Source organism: Passer domesticus, chromosome 3 (genome assembly GCF_036417665.1).
Source record: "Passer domesticus isolate bPasDom1 chromosome 3, bPasDom1.hap1, whole genome shotgun sequence".
Lineage (NCBI taxonomy): Eukaryota > Metazoa > Chordata > Aves > Passeriformes > Passeridae > Passer > Passer domesticus.
In genome coordinates this window covers 53,686,503-53,703,649 of record NC_087476.1, presented here as the reverse complement: position 1 = coordinate 53,703,649, position 17,147 = coordinate 53,686,503, and the positions used below count along the sequence as shown (strand labels likewise).

Sequence of the window (17,147 nt, the reverse complement as noted above, 5' to 3'; positions counted from 1 at the left end):
AATTTCACTGACTGCTTCAGTCAGTGAAAAATTTTCAAATATTGAGTAAATGTCATATTTGTGCTCAAGGAAGGTTGAACAATTGATTTAGGCCACGGAGGATAAAAGATGCTGAGCAAGGGACAGTGCCAAGCAGAAAGAAATGGGCAATTTAAGTGAGCAGATCCTTCAATAAAGGACTTTTCTGCAGAGGTATTGTGAAATATTAAAAAAAAATAATAATACCACTAAAACTGGTTTAGCACAGGAAGAAACTTCAGGTTCTGGTCACATGCCTCATTTGATGACCTATGAACTCCAGTATGTTTCTGAAGTGAGTCTGCCTTGAAGGCCACAAGGTACAATATTTCTGCTGCCATATTGGTTGATGCTGATCAAGAAAAGAGGAACAGTGCTGCAACGTTGAACATGGTCATTCATCTTGGTTCTGAGGACAAGCAAAAAATGAGAAGCGAAGCAAATGTGACAGGAAGTTATAGCTCAGGTAAGAGTTCACAAGGGTGGTCTCAGCCCCTACCTCACTGATAAGTGACAGCCAAATGCTACACTGCAGGCTTCTTTTTGATGCTTGCTTTTTGACACAACTTATATATATATATATATAAAAATTTATATATATATATATAATTTTTATTTCTTAGAAGAAGAAAAATTTTATTGAGACAAGCAATAGGTTGAGACAGAAGAGCATTTTTTGGGAGGGGACTCTGAGAGGCAGATGCTTTACTGTGTCCTGCAAAGAACCACAGTAAAGGAAGATTTCAGAGAGTGAGAGGAATTCTCAGTGTCCTGAAAACAGAAGCCAACTTGATAAATTAATACCTTCAAAATTTACATGATTTGGCATTTGGGAAAAATTACAAAAATTGGCTTGGGGTGGGGCACATGCCTTGCAAGTTGGTCCAGCATAGCAAAATAAAAATTCAATTATCAGATAATCCTAGGAAACACAGAGACTAGAATGTGACAATTATTTTGTTGATATACACATACAAGTCTGCACTTTCCTCATCTTCAATTTAAGACTTTAAGTAACACACCTGCATAGTCATGCAAAGAGCCCTCACAGTACCATGATGTCCTGATCTTGCGCATTACTTTGAGCTTGCCATGAAGTGCCTATTCTGAACTTGTCACAGGCACACAGATATTTAAGGAAGACAGATACTCTTTTCAAGTCCGTGTGCTTTTCCAACTAGATTTTATACTCTTACCTGATCATTCTTCCTCTTCTTCCAGTAGCCTTTGTAAATTGAATGGGATCCAGAAGCAGGACACTGAGCAACATATGTTGCTCAATTTTGTTGTCTTGGTTTGGTTTCTTTTAATTCTTGTTAGTGATGTTTTTTTACTCAGCATAGGCTGAAGCAAACCGAGCATGGATGGAACATGGTAATATCTCTGCAACTCATTTCAACTTTTCAGCAGTATCAATTTCAACAGGTAGTTCCAAATTTATGCTAAATGGCTGAACCAACACCTCCCACCTTCATCTGAGGTCACCTGGCACCTCTGAAATCAAGCCTCTTGCTGGTTGTCATTCAAAATCCATTGAGTGTTTTAAGCAGGATGACAGTGACTTAATTCCAAAATGAAACAACTGCAACTGATCTTTTGTTCCTTCCAGTGCTTGTCTGGAGTGGGGAGGAGGTGAAAAACCCTGCTCCCTTCCAATTCTTTAGAAGTGTCTCCAATTCTTAAAAGGTCAGTGGGCTTTAAAACAACATGAAGCAAAGCAGGAAGAGCTTTGGTAAGCGATGTACTAAGGTGTGTTTAATTTTAAAAAGATTCACCCAGCAATGTATGGGGGCAGGTTGGTTAACTCCACAGAAGATCCGAGGTCTTAAGGGAAATGAAACAAGAATATCTGGGTGCATATACTCCGGCATGTGTGCCCAACTGACTTTCTGTCATGGCAACTCCTGAAATGTGCTACTGTGAAGTGATTTTTAAAGAAAACTTTAAAATTAACTAGTCAAAGGAGCATGGCAAAAATAACTTTCCTTCACCCACCTTCCAATAACAATACTGTTATTAGTGTCCACATGGATGCTGGGACACGTGCTCCTGTCTCTTTGCCATGGGCTGGGTTAGAATACACAGTCTGGGGACAGAAAATAATATTTTATGTATTCAAATTTATTTTAGTATTCAGAAATACAGTGTTCTGGAAAATACTGCCCAAAATGGAGTGATACACCCCAAGTTACAACATCTTTTGAGCTGATTTGTCTTTTTGCTCCTGTCCAAGCCGGGAGAGAGGACGGCCCCAGGGAATAACTCATTATAAGTTCTCATCACAGGGCAGGCTTGGATGGGCAGGAGACTCTGGTTACCTGCTAGTTTTAGGAAGCATTCTCAACTGTGTGTTAAAATCAAAATCAGGAAATTTTCTTTAGCATTATTTTTTCAAGCTTTGGGCTGGCTTGTTTTGGGCTTTGTTATTGTTTTTTGCTTTGCTTTGCTTTGCTTTGGTTCAATGTTTTTTGGGTTTTTGTTTGTTTGTTTTTGGGTTTATTTTGCTGTGACTCTGCTTAGTTTGATTTCATATTATTTTCTCTTCTAGAAGAGTTTAAGTTTTTGGATTGGATGTGGTTTTTTCCTCTTTTTAAAGTACCTTCTTTCATATGATATACTAAATCTTCCCTGGCAAGCTCATCTTCAGCCATATTGCATAGGTGGATTTTGTAGGTGAGCAGAGTGCAGAATTCAGAAAATACATTGTTTTTAAAATGGACTTTAGTTGGATGGGTTTGTAGATTTCATCCTCTAGTCTTGGCAAGCCTGAAACTATTTGCTAACATAATTCTACAAGAACATTTACAGATACTTTGCTCAGAGAGATGTAGAGGGAGATGCAGACTTTTATTTTTCAAAATGTATCTATCTATTCATGCTGGGTGTGTGTTAAATCTCACATGACACTCAGCACAAAAAGGTCCAGGATACTGTAGCACTCCACAGGCTCTCGTCATCCCCTGGCTCAGGGGTCCTTGGCAGTATGGAGAAGGGAAGAAAGAAGGACACAAGGAAGGTCCAACTGCTGTTCTGTATGTTTCAACCAGGAGAACATGTGCTAGGAACACATTGAAGGAGATGCCCAGGGGTCAGAAATGCTCTTGGATGTCAAATAAATGTACATGCAACAAACTGAAATCAAGATGAAAGGCTGGCAGAAGGACTTATACTCCAAATGAGAGCCCCAGGATGTTTCCTTACAGACCATTTGAAATCTTAGATAATTTACATGAAGTTTGTGGAGAAGGGCAAGGTGAAAGGGCCTTGGCTGCATCACAACATATGTTTCATACTGCAAAGCAAAGCTGCCTACATGAAGAAATGGATGCAGTGTGTACTACCTAATAAGTTATCATTTTACATGAGAAGTGATGAGATTTATTTAACTTGGTGGACCTTCACATGGAGAACCTTTTGGATGGAGTACTTTAATAGGATAGACCTAAAATACACACACACACACAAAAGTTAAAATAAATGCTACATATGGGTTCTTCAAGAAAAAAAAGGCTTTTTATAGGTTGTTTTGGAGAAAAACCCCTGTGCTCTTTCCTCCTCCCCAGGAGGAGGCAGTGAAGACAGGTTTATTGACCAATTTGATAATGGAACACATTTGTATTCTAGCAGTTTTCCCAAACAAGTCTCTCATGAATGCTTAGCTTCTCACAGTGTGTGTGACGTGCTCGTCATGGGCTACCACAAGAATGATGACTCTGTAGGACTGGAAAAGGTGTTGGCCAGCAGCCATCCCTTGGGTGAGGTGGAGGATGGAACCTGTGCCACCACTGAGGCCATTAGAGGGGTTTTGGTGACAACGCTATTTATGTTAATAATACCAGGAAGGGCAGACAAAGCAGCATTCTGCTCTTGGAGAAGGAGAAACAGGATTGGAAGACAAAAAGAAGGGGATACTTATGTTTGCTTGTTATGAAGTAGATGTACATTGCTTGTGGTGCTCTCAGATTTTTTTAATGACCAAATGTACTGGATTCTGCATTAATTTAAAAACTAATCTCTGTTTAATTATAATGAGACCCGTCCCCAAAAGAAAAAAAAATCTTTATGGCTGATGAGTAAACAAAAAAAATATGACCAAACATGAAATAAAGAGCTTGTATCCATACTTGTGATGAAATTAAAACAAACCTCATCTCAGCTAGACCAAATACATCCTTCAGTCCCTCATCCTGAGGGATAAGGAGTCATGAGGGCAGACTGAGAACTCCCTGGGCACTTTCTTCTCCCATGGGCTGAAATTCTGGCAGGTGCCAGCCCAAGAGTCTGGCTGCCTCTTCAAATAAAAGGAACCTTGAAACTCTTTATGTCAGATCTGAGTTTTCCTACAGACTTCTTAGACTTTTTCAAATTCCTTCATCTATGTTCAATTTGCCTGTGTATTTAAAAAAAAATTACAAAACAAACAAACTGAAAAGAAAACCCAAAAAAGCTTCCAAGAAAGAAGTCCACCAATCACTGATACCTTTATACTGCTTCTTCTTAAGAAAGAGCTAGGGACACCTGGAACAAGAGCATAGATGCAGAACACTGCATCTAGCAAATACATCGGAATTTTCAAATGGTAAATTATATTGACTACCAAAATGTCTTGCAGTAGGGTAATATCAATGCTTTGGAAAAGGTAGGAAATTATAACAAATTTCACTGATATGCTGGCAAGTGTTAACTGCATTTTATGTTAAGTCTTTTTTCTTTAATGAGACACATTTTTCCAGCAGAAACAATTTGCTTTTAGACTCAACTTCATACACAGAATGGAAGTAATTACATTTAAGTTTGTTCTTCCGCTTTCTAAAGCTGGATGAATAAAATTGTCTGCTTGAGCTTGACAGGCTCCCACTAATGATGAAAAGAAAAAAAATGGAAGGAAGGAAGGAAGGAAGGAAGGAAGGAAGGAAGGAAGGAAGGAAGGAAGGAAGGAAGGAAGGAAGGAAGGAAGGAAGGAAGGAAGGAAGGAAGGAAGGAAGGAAGGAAGGAAGGAAGGAAGGAAGGAAGGAAGGAAGGAAGGAAGGAAGGAAGGAAGGAAGGAAGGAAGGAAGGAAGGAAGGAAGCAAGCTTAGGTTTGTCTGCATTTTAAAATGACAGCTAGTATTTCAGTTTCAATAAAAATGAGCAAATACATTCAGTGCCACCCATTCATCATTAATTTGAAAGTTAGACAACTCTGTATTTTAAGATAAATATTAAGGATGAAAAAACATTGAAGGTAACCATTATTAAATGAAATGTTTTGTTGATGTCTTTTACCAGCTGTTTAGGCTAAACTGTGGTTTTTAATGCTCCCATAAAGAGGAGTTATTAGTGCTCTTTCTTCTGATAGTATAGACATTGGGGAGGTAAGGAGTGTGAGATGCCAGTTTTCATTATAGTTCTATTAAAGCTCTTTGTTGTCAGGAAAAGTCAAACTGTTTTGCTTCCCTTCTGTGGAAAATTGACAGCTTATAGGTGAAACTTCAGAAATAATTAGTGAAAGTAGCTATGTAAATTCCATTGGGGGAATCAATCTTTCACAAATATATTCAAATTAATACAGTGTCCTTTTCTTTGAACAGTGACAGAGTGCAAAAAGATTATTTTGGATTCCTTTAACATCCTCTAGAAATTTACATTGCCTCTTTAAAAATAAATTACAGCCCACCCCACTCAAGAAATCACAAAGGGAGAGAGTGATATTTGAAATTAATTCAAAAATTTCTCCAGCATGTTTCCAGCTGTCAAACATGTATTTCAGATATGCCAAATATATTTCAAAACACTTTCTTCAATTTGAAGATATCTCAAGCAAGTTTTACTGCCAAAATCTTTACTCCATCTTTTTCCTAAAGCTGTAGGATGTCTTTTTACTTAGGTCCCTCCCATCATTTTTCTTTCCCCACCAAAAAAAAAACAAAACAAAACAAAACAAACCACCACCAAAAAAACAACCCAGAACAAACCAACAATCCATAGAAACCAGACAGATAATGAGATTTGCACAGTTTGGGTGTTGACTTGAGAGTTTGAGTTTGACTTTTTTTTTTTTTTAACTGAGAATAAAATATTTTATGTTTTAGAAAGAGTAAAAATTCTTAATGTAGTGAGAGATTCAGGCTGGGCTTTAGGGATCAGGATTCAAGACCATGGCTTTGCCATAGATTTTCCATGTAGCCGTGGTTATGTTGTAAGTTCTCTGCTCCAAGTCTACTCAAGCAAAATAGTACCCTCAAACTGAGTATGGAAAATAGAACCCAAATATATTTAATATCTGCTTAGCCATCGGAGCACTGAGCTTGCCTGAATAGATTTTGTAGTGTGATGCCATGCACAGATCGATAAATATTTCCTCTGGAAGAGTGAGTTCATGTTCTGTGCTGTCAAATAAAAAGTGGTAACCCTGGCTGAGGATCATCTGGATGGCTCATTTTGGCAGGTGCTTCTTTGTATTGGGACTCCTACTGTATTAAACATTTGCATTCTGCTTTATCTTCAAAATGCTTTATAAACACTTCAGTATCAATCATCTTCATAGATTTATAAAGATAGGTAGCATTAATACCTGTCAATAGAGGGGAGAATTTTTTGCTTGAGACTCTATATGCTCAAGGCTATTTTTAGCTTTGAGTCTATACTAGCACAGAGATTAGAAATCTCAAATAGTGTCTTTTTTCTCTGTGGTTGAACAAAGCATTGGTAGAACTGTCTGCCTTCGCAGCACTGGAAGTTTCAGGGAGTTGAGTGTTCAATACTTACATGGTGCTAACGCTTCAAATGCATTCATTGAAACTATGATTCTTATCACACTTACCAACAGCTGGGGAGAGATTTATGGAGATATATTTTCTATAATTTACTGGTGTATACAGAGCTATTAGTCTTTGTTGAAGAAACTTTGGAAAACTTCATGTCAATATTCTTCACAGGACTGTAACTTCAAACGTCGTTATAAGCAAGGTGCTTCTATGTGAAGCCACAACCAGCTGAAAGCCGTAACTCTTTCTTATTAAGAATCTACTCCAACTTCTATTAAAATCAATGAAAAGATCTTTCTGACTCTGGCAGGTACAGAATTGCTCAATAAAATGTTGAAAATACCCACAGGTTATTATTGTTCAGTCCATAAAAAGTCAGCCAAAACCTTACAATTTTTCACAATGTAATGTGTGTACATGTGCTTCAATTGTTTCAAAACCACTGGGGGACCCTGGTTCCTCAATAGACTGTTCATTGGAGTCAAACATTGGCAAAAAACCCGGTGGGCTCAAGAGCTTTTACTAACAACCTTTTGTTCATACCTGCTAAGCCATTTAAATTTCATACGAAGAGCATGTCTAAGATCTCTCTGTTAAACTGTAAGGAAATGTCAAAGAACCCAAAATGTTGCTCCTGAAAATGTAAAGGAAAGCTCAAAATAAAATCACAGGGCACTAAAATGTTCTGAAATTTTAGAGCCAGGAGCCACCACAATTCACAAGGGTGACCACCTGCTTTGTGAAGGTGTTAGGATTTTCATCATGATAATTTTTATACCAAGTGCATAAACTTGGAATGGAGCAAGATTATATTTTTAGAAAGGCAGATTTTATCTCTATCTGTGGACTTCAACTGATGGTAAAGCAGTATAAAATTCTGTGGGTAATGATCCTTGCTTTTTAACAAGGCTCTTAATTTTAATTTCCAGCAAGATCTGCCTCTGCAGATTTGAAAAGTCCTCTACCCGAATTGACTCATCTTAGTGGGAGTGTTATCAGCAGCTGTCCATGGAAGAAAGTATGTTAAAAAAAAAAAAAAAAAAAAAAAAAAAAAAAAAAAAAAAAAAAACCACCAAAAAAACAACACCACCAAAACAGCTTTCTGGGGTCAGTGAAATATTCTGAGCAAAGAGATCTTCATATTTTCAGGTAAAGTTAGAAGCAACTGTTGCAGGTGCTGGAGGATAAGCAACCTAAATGTTTTTTAATAGTTAGGTTTATTTGGATAGAATTATTTCAGTGCTTATGAGCTAATCACCTTTGGCTTTATTGGGAAATAAATCCTATCCTCCTATACGTACTGAAGTGGCAGAAAAAGCTTTTACACAAAAACCCAACTATCATTCTGTAATCCGTGTTACAACAGTTCATGTTTCAGCCAATTCAGCCTCTGTCTCTCTGTGAATAATCCATGTATGCCATCGTAAGGATTAGATTTTTTTCTCACGTTGGGGACAGTTTATTTAAACTGAGACCATCATTTGACATTATAAGGGCCAAGGGAAAGGCACAGCTGTCAGTTCAGTGTTGTGCTTCTTGGGTGGGTTGTGTGAAACCTGATTGATCTTACCAGAATGAGCTGAGGAAGACCACAGCTTCTGGAAGTCTCTGCAGCTTCTTTTAATGCTCAGTTCACCTATGGAATAGTTAAATATAATGCTGTTCACCTGACTTAGATATTGAGACAGTAGATTCCCATAAATGAAGGGTGACAATACAGCTAACTACCCATAGGAATAAATGACCTCTCTCTCTTTCTTTGTCAGAATTGTTCTAGATGGTATCATAGAGTCCTTTATTTTTTCAAGGCTTAAACATTCCAGGACTCCACCGTTCCCTTGGGAGATTATTTCACAGCTCAATGCACCTGTGTTAGGAAGGATTCCTTACAGCTTTGTCTGACTCTATTTTTAATAGAGTCAGACTATTTTAATGACAGGAGAAGAGTCTGCCTTTTTCCTGCTTTTAGCCAGGACAGGGTTCATATTTTTAAAGCAGCCAGTAAGGGCCATGGCTAGGACACCGGGGTTATTCTATAACACCTCATATCATTTCTAGGGGACGGGGAAAAAGGCAACTGCTTCCAAGGAGAAGGGGTTCCTTCTGGTCAAAAAATCATGGTGGGGGGGCATCTGGTGTTGTTTATTGTCCGGGCTCTATGGTAAGAATTTTTACATGTGAATCACTCTCTCTCTCTCTCTTTTGTGTACTTTTATTATTAATTCTGTTGTTGTTACTGTTCATTTTCTTATCTCATTGCTGTTTCCAGTATATTGTTCTTATCTCAGCCTGTGAACCTTGTCTTTTTTGCCTTCAGTTGGAAAGCAGGGAGGGAAGAATCATGTGCTTTTTTTGCTGGGAGTACTAAATTGGAGAATATAATTCCTAAATCATGACAACCTTACATTCAAAAAAATATACAAGTCTATTGAATTTCCTGCAGTATTGTGAATTTGATTCAAAAGATAGTGTAACCATTCCATATGAACCTCAGTCACACCTGTCTCCCAGGTCCTGAGTGTTCTGAGTTTCTCTAAAGCAGTCCCCTCTTTGAAATTACTGCTCCTCCAGCTATATCAAATACATTTCCCTTATGTTTATAAGTTCAATAAATTGTGCATATATTCCTGTAGGCATAATGCTTAGTTTCATATTTATGGTATTGTTTTAAAGTTTCCCTTTTAAAGTTTCAGCCAGCCTAACTAATGGCCACATTTATCTAACAAATGGGCTGAGCTTAAAAAATATTATAAATCTTCACAGGTTTAGAAATTATTTTCTTTTGAAACTTGGAACATTTTTCTGAAAAACAATAATTAAACCCATCAGCAAGGTAGAAAAATATTCCTGGATATAGTTTTCAGACTTCTGTGTTTTGCTTATGTGTCCATCCTTCTGAATTTTTCAGTATTATTTTTCTGAACATTTCAGAATATTTTTCTGTCATATTCCCCTACAGCTGGTTCTTGGCCACCCCCTTGGGGAATAAGCAGGGCTTTTCCACCTGGGGAGACATGGGTCCCTGTTTGTGTGCACCTTCCAGAGCAGCTGGAGCCACGATCACCATGGCTGCATGAGGACTCACGGTCACTTTGGCAGTTGCAGGTTTGGCTGTGCAGCTTGACCTTCACCCTCTTGCTGGCAGTAGAGATGGAGTGGCCAAGCTGATTGTACCTGCAGGTTCCCACAGGGCAGAGGTAACACTGAGGTTCTGATAGGCCCTTTGTGAAGAATGCCATAACTTAGAACTTATTCTGGAGTAAGGAGAAGTTTGTGATCTCTTTCTGTATGGGAAGAATGGGGTCAGATATTGTCTCCTCTCAGTGTAGTACACATAAATTTTTTTCAGCAGCTTGTCCTAATCTTCAATATTGAAACTTGGACAAAACAAAAGAAATTATTCTTAGTCAAGATACTCCTAAGAATTTAGTCTGCAATATGAACACCTCCCCAAATGATCCCTTGTTACCAGCAGTCCATGATGACAATCTGATGATCACTCACTTCTAGACCAAGGATGGTTTGGAGACAGCAATTTTTTTTCTCTGCACTTGGCCTTACATATCAACTGGAAAATCTCTGAGGAGCATTTGGAAGAACAGTTCAGGGACTGTCATTTCCCAGTCTCTGTGTTATCAGATGTGGGAACTCCTCTGATAACAAATGACCAGTTGGTAACATTCCTGATTTAAATTGCAAATTCAGACAAGTGCATTTCTAGTTCCTTCCTTGCAGCTAAGATGGCTGGTTGTTAGGTTATGTGATAAAGGCTGGCTTCTGCACACACATACACACAGAAGCACAGAGGAATAACAGTGGATAGAGGAACTCCAGAGGTATTTCCAGGGTATTCCCAGGCACATTACAGAAGCTCTGAGCTCCAGAGCTGCTTGCACACCCCAGTGGCAGCAGGATCAGAGACCACTGGGTGAACTGTGCCTAAGTTCAGCTGCTGAAAGGATCCCCACTGCATAAATATATATGTGTGTATTTCCCACTAATACATCAATCAGCCAGAGAGGGGACCAGGATGAGGCCATTGGGGCTTGCTGGGGTTTGTCTGGCAGTGCATTTATGTGTATGGGTGCTGTATATGTCTGTGTGTCTGTGCCTATTGGAAACACATGCTGCTTCTTGGCCATGGGAGCAGAGTTGCAGTTGCCTTCTACATGCTGTTGGGCTGCTGGATTCAGCAACATAAACCAGGTTTTGTTCTGAATTTTTATTTTGTGAAATCCATGTCTGTTAGTGTATTTGCTTTGTTGGATTCAAGCAATTTCAAAAACATTTATTAATTTGTGTGCGCATTTGCCATCCATGTTAAATGTTCTTTTGTAGTGTTGTTCCTGGCAGTCTTACTAAAGTGAAGAGCCAAATACAAGTGAATTGAGGAATTGTAGAAATGGCCTTAGGGGCTCTTTATCCACTGATCAAAACGTGTACAGGTAAGGTCCAGCTGCTGGCATTGGCACAATACCTGACAGCTTTGGGAGCAAGAAAGTTGGCTTTGAATTGCTAGAGTTGCACAAAAAAATCATAAAAATACAAAGATGTCCCACTGAAATAACTGAAACCACTCACACATTTTGCTGCTTTGTGCTTATAAGAACCAGGTTTTTGCCATATGGGTCTTTCAGTTACCACTGAATACATGTGATTTCTCCACCTCTCTCTCAAATTACATTTGCATAATTTCAAATAGGTTTCCTTGGGAGGGGAGAATAAATAATGTATTGTATCAAAATAGTTGATGAGCTGTTGGCTGTGCATGTTCTCTAGGCTGGCTTTTACTCCTAGATTCAAAGCCCAGTTCCTCCTCTTCCCTGCAGCACTAATGACCAGCAATGGTGAGTTCTGCGCCTGGAGACTCCCCACTTATAAAATCTATTTCACATCCTCTAGAGAAATATTTGTTAAGACCATGTTAATAAACTTTTCAGACTCCATAGATAGCCCAGTACCTCAAAGGCCAGTGCATCCCCTTTAAGAATGTGACAGTTTTAATTGTAAAGTTTTTAATATGTGAATAATATTGTGTCCTGCAAAATATTATATATAGAGGAAATGAAACTAGCAAGCTTTTTGAAAATAAATGGTTGATTATCTTGCTCACTATTTTGTCACAATGTCATGCTTTCTACTTTCCCTGATCCCCAGAGAGACAGGAGAGCATTGCAAAAAAGCATGAAATCACAGTCAAATCGGTTTTCCTCATGATCTGAGTCTGCTGCTATTTTGATGTGGCCTTGTTCTTCATAAGAGTCCTGCTGAAACAACAGTGCTTGATCAAGTTCGCATTGGCAGAGCTGGGATCAGTACTGGGAGTTTGTCACCAGTGCAGTCTGATTTTCACCTGGTACTGTCTCTTAAAATTTCTTCCTAGCTGAAACACCTCAATATTAAATTCCTACGAATCTTTGGTGGTACAAGAAAATGTTGACTGTTTTGTGTAACAATATTGTGTTTAAATGTCCATTTAGAGGATGAAGTAATTTGTGTTCTATCTGTATATCTTAAATCCAGATAAAATATTTAGGACAGCAGAGTGCTTAATCTCTTTTCTTCAAAGGCTATTTGGTTTTGAAGAGAAAAACCAAACTATTTTGCTGTGTTCCAGGAGGAGGAAAGAAAAACCAACAAACCAACAACACCCCACCCAGATATGGTGGTTTTTTCCCCACTCTAGGCAGGGTTGATGTTCAGTATCTTCTTTTCAAAGGGTCAATAACTATCACTGATAAAATTTTATAACAGATCCCCCTTTCCCCTTTGGAGCCCAGTACCCACAGCAATCTCCCACGTCTCCCAGCCTGGCAGAGAGCCTTGGTGGGTGTGGGTGCCAGAAGCAGCTGAAGGGACCACCAGCTGCCTCACCCCGCTCCAGCTGCACATACAGGAGGAAGCAGCCACAGAGGGAAGGAAGCAGAAGTACCTCCCCATGCCACTCCTCCCCTCTGCTGTGGAACTTCTGAGCACAGCATGAACCAGGGTGAGAGTGTTTCTGCCTTGAGAGCTTTTTCACTGGTCTTTACGTGCCAAACCCACATGCTGCAGTGCTGCGGACCATGGCCTCTACCCTGCAGAAGTTCATTCATTCTCTGGATCTCAGAGCCCTTCCCAGGGTCCTTCAAATCCAGTCAGGCATCTATTGTCAAGGTGAGCATCGAATATTTTCTGGCAGGGCTTCAAAAGCCCTTATTTGACATCAGGTCCCCCTTCAGACTGGAATGTAGAATGTGGGGGAGGTATAGGAAGGATGCTCATGAAGTTGTCTCCTAGTGGTTTCCCACCAGCTGAAGAATGAGTGTTTTATCAATAGCTTTGGAAATGCCTTTGGTGCAGTGTGCATTCGGTCTTCTCACTGGCAGTGAAAAAGAAACTAGTTAGTCCTCATCGTATCTTGGAAAGAGTACTGGAATAAGTCACTAATTTGCTTTGCGCTTACACAGAGCCATAAATCCAGCAACTGCAAATCACCTCACAAATTGATTTATTTAACTCCTCTTGGACTTCTGGGGCTGCCGTGAAGAGGTCTCTTCTGTCTCAGAAATAAAGAACCAGGGAGTCTGGAATATGACCATGAAGGACCATAAGATTTTCCTGAAATTCTGTCCTGTATTTGGGCGCACTTCAAATGTGCAACAATGCAAAGGAGTTGGTTTGAGCTGGACAGGAGCAGCACAGGGGTAATATTTTACCGGGTTTTTCTGGTGCAGATCTATTTTTATGATGTTTTTAGTGCTCTGGTTGTACACAGAACACTCTTGAAAGGTGGTAAAGAGGCTTGCATTAGAGGGAAAAATCTGCTCTTGGTTTGGGCCTGGACTTCGTTCATTGATAGTGAAGATATCATGTCAAGCCCATGTATGAGTCTAGAAAAAGAAAGTTACTTCCATGCCACTGAGAGGGAAGAACATGGGTTCAACTGATAAAACAGAGAGGGTTTCATGAAATGAGCTGATGTCTGCTTCATCTTCAGCCAAACACCCACTTCGGGATCCACAACATCTATCTTTACATCAATCTAAATATTTCCATGCTGCTCCATAGTAGGAGAGAGGAGGTAGCCAGAGTCTGACTGGCAATCAGTAGCTGTGGCCAGAGTGGGCGATTTTTCCCTCCATGACAACAGCCTCTTTGGGCAGAAAGGAAATGGGAAAGGGCATACTGAATTTGTAATGGTAGAGTACTATCCACATGCTCCTGATTGCCTATCCTGGCTGCCCTGGAAACTACCTATGAATAATACTGATATATAGAAAAATGTTCTGGGAAATAAACTTAGCTAAAATTACCAGAAACTTTTGAAAATACTCTTATTCTGAACTTTGCTCTGTGGCCTGTTCAAGCTATATCTTTTAAACTGGTCCTGCAGCTGTGACAAATAGGTTTTTGATAAGAAAATTGCAGCCTAAGTGATGAAGAGTAGAATTAAAACTAAAAAGGGGAAGATCAGGTCCTTAAGCTGGAGTAGCCACAGTATTCATCTCTTTTCCCTGAGCTGGGAAGCAGAAGTGATATGAAAAACAATTTATATGCATTTGTACATGTAGATATGCATACATATACATATATATGCGTATATATGTGTACACTAAATACTATGGGATGTGTGTGTATATATGTGTATATATATATATATATATATATATATATATATATATATATATATATATACACAAAATGCTATGATAAAATGATGGTAGCCCAGCTGTCTGCAGGTTTCTGAGTTCCTACAGTCTGCATCCTACTGCTCATGGATGGTAAAACTTATACTAGTACATTTTTGCAGCCAGAGTATTTCAGTTTGTGATTCTACATGCTGTCTAAACCCTTCAATTTTCCTGAGGAGAAAAACACTGGTGAGTGGGCACACAGACCATTCTGTAGCAATTCCTCACATGTGAAATAAAAAGTCTATTCACTGTTAATTAGCCTTGGGAGGGTGTGGTATGTGCTCCAGAGACCTGAGAATATTAGCATTAAAAAGTGACCTCATACTGCTCTGGTGCTTTTTTGGTCTTCAGCAGCACTACCTCTTCCTGTCCTCTGCTCCTGGTGGCTTCTCAGCTGTTCTCATACGTGTCCCACCAGCGCAGCAGCTGCAGCGCCGACAGCCATGCACAAGTCTCTTGTTTATACAACAAGAAAGACTGATACATTCTGCCTGGCTCCTTGCCCTCAGAGTCATCATATCCCAAAAAATACTTGCAAGTACCTAGGAACACCGATGTTCTGTAGTAGACTTCTGTGGGTTCCTCTTCTTCCTTGCTTCAGAGGAAGATTGAGATGCTCAAGTGCCTGACAGGTTTGCAGGATTTAGGGCTACAAAAGGTCTTCTCAGGCCAGGCCCTCGCTCCCTTTCTCTCCCTCCTTCCCTGAGCTCTCTGTCTGTGTCAGATCTTTCCTGAATATTTTCCTTCCTTCTGTGTCTGGCAGCTGGGGAGAACACATTGTTCTGTGATTGCATTATGATTTATGTTACATTTTCTGTTGAAAGACTAGTGCTTCAAAGAGAGTCTGGAGTTATATTGCTAAACAGGAGAACAGGCCACTTTGAGCACTTCAAGTTTCCATTAGGACAACCACTCTTTAGTCCTTCCTCAGGCAGATGCCTCTGCCCCTGCACCAACCTTTTTGATCTCTCTTACCCCATGCAGTACACCAGCAATCACAGTGTGGGTAATGGCAGGACTATCGGCAGGGAATATGGGTTTATTGCTCTGGATGCCGGGACCAAATCTGAGCGTTTGTGCACTGATTGTAATAGCTCCCAAATGGCTACACAGTCAGCCTGGTCAGCTAAGTGCTTTTGTGGAATGGGATTTCATAGGAATCTGTAACCACTCTCAACACAACCTGCAGATACTAAGGGAGAAGATCAACTGTTAAAGCATTTCATGTGATCGTTTGAAACTGATCAGTCACCAGGGATACTTAATTTTCCTGTGTAAAAATTTAAAATAGGAAGAATTTTTATATATGTAAATGTTAATGTATATTTCCCTCTTCAGAATCCCCCCCAAAAAGGGCAAGATTTCTTAACATAGTATCAGCAGGTACATAGAATGGCTAACGGAGGAAATAATGGTCTATTACATGCATTAGAGCTGTCACCTCAAAGCTGTAGCAGCCAACCAAAAAAGGCTACAGCAAAATACTTGATAATAAGACAACAGAGTGTAATTGATTCACTGCTCTTCTCTGGTGCTCTGTGTGCAGTGGGGATTAAATTCTCCATTTACTCTGTTGGAAGCAGCATTTTCCACACCCGGCACTTAGGTCTTATGACTTTGTGAATATAGGACTTGCAAACTGGCCTTACAGTTCCTGACAGATTTTCAGTACCTCTGGAAGCATAAGGAAAGTTTAATGTTTTGTGAGGATGGATGTTTTCCACGTGGTGAGGTATTTTTATTAGAAGCTGCGAAGTCAAGCTCCAGGGAGAGAGTGGGAATTTACTTGCCTTTGGCAAGATAACATCTCTGAAAGAATCCATTCTGCTTCTTTATCCACGTTACACCAAATACAATCCAAGTCTCTCCTTTCAGACCCAAGCCTGCCTGCTACTGTTCCCAGTGGAGAGCAAGTAGAAAACATATGCTGTGTGCACTCATTCTACCATTAGTCTCTCTACTGGCCTATAAAAAAAAAATTATGTTTCTGCTGATACCACTGGAATGTGATGTATTTAACTGTAGTTCCCCAAACTGCAAATGGACATAACTTTATAGACCCTGCTTCCATGTGGAATACTTTGAGCTAGAAAAGCTCTGGGCAGTTGAACTTTTGCTGTTGGTAGTGAACACTATGTTTTAGACACTTTTCTTAGGAAGTTCTGTTGCTGTTTACCTCTCTGTTCTGGGCATGAAGAAGAAGAAAGTGTTTTCCTTGAATTATATCAGTGATTTTCATGCTACACTTGGACTTTGGGGTTGGTTGAAGCCTTACCAGTTTGCCTCCAGGCAGAATAGTCAAGGCTGGAGGTGCTTGTTCACACTCCCATGTTTCTGTTCCACTTTGGCTCCAGCTGTCTGGGGCTGCATAGTCAGAGACACAACCTGCAGCCATCACCTACCACTGTCTGACGCTTTGCAGAGTCAGACACGTGGGGTATTAGTAAGAGCCCTGAGTTCCTCCAAAATGCTTTTCATCATCATATTCAAAAGTCCACACAGAAGCAGAGAAATTATTGTCATCCCTGGTTTGAAAACAGAAACACAGATGAAAGGAGATGCTGGTTCTGCAAATGCCAGGGATGCCTCTCAGGGCAGTTGCTTTGGACTCTGCAGTTGTAATGTCCTTGCTATAGAAACTGGACTGTTCTGTTGAATCTCTGAAGGGAATAGGAAAGATGATTGTAAAATGAAAGCAAGTCTGCCA

At 39.8% G+C, this 17,147-nt stretch overlaps 1 protein-coding gene across 2 annotated transcripts in view; it reads left to right on the top strand.

Moving 5' to 3' along the window:
* The first annotated feature begins 12,747 nt into the window (after positions 1 to 12,747).
* THEMIS (thymocyte selection associated) overlaps positions 12,748 to 17,147 on the top strand; it is a 76,622-nt gene continuing 72,222 nt past the window's right edge. For both annotated transcript variants that reach the window (XM_064413111.1, XM_064413112.1), the window contains exon 1: positions 12,748 to 12,920. In XM_064413111.1, the coding sequence (XP_064269181.1) occupies positions 12,830 to 12,920 (91 nt within the window). In that variant the 5' untranslated portion in view covers positions 12,748 to 12,829. The remainder of the gene's footprint in view (positions 12,921 to 17,147) is intronic.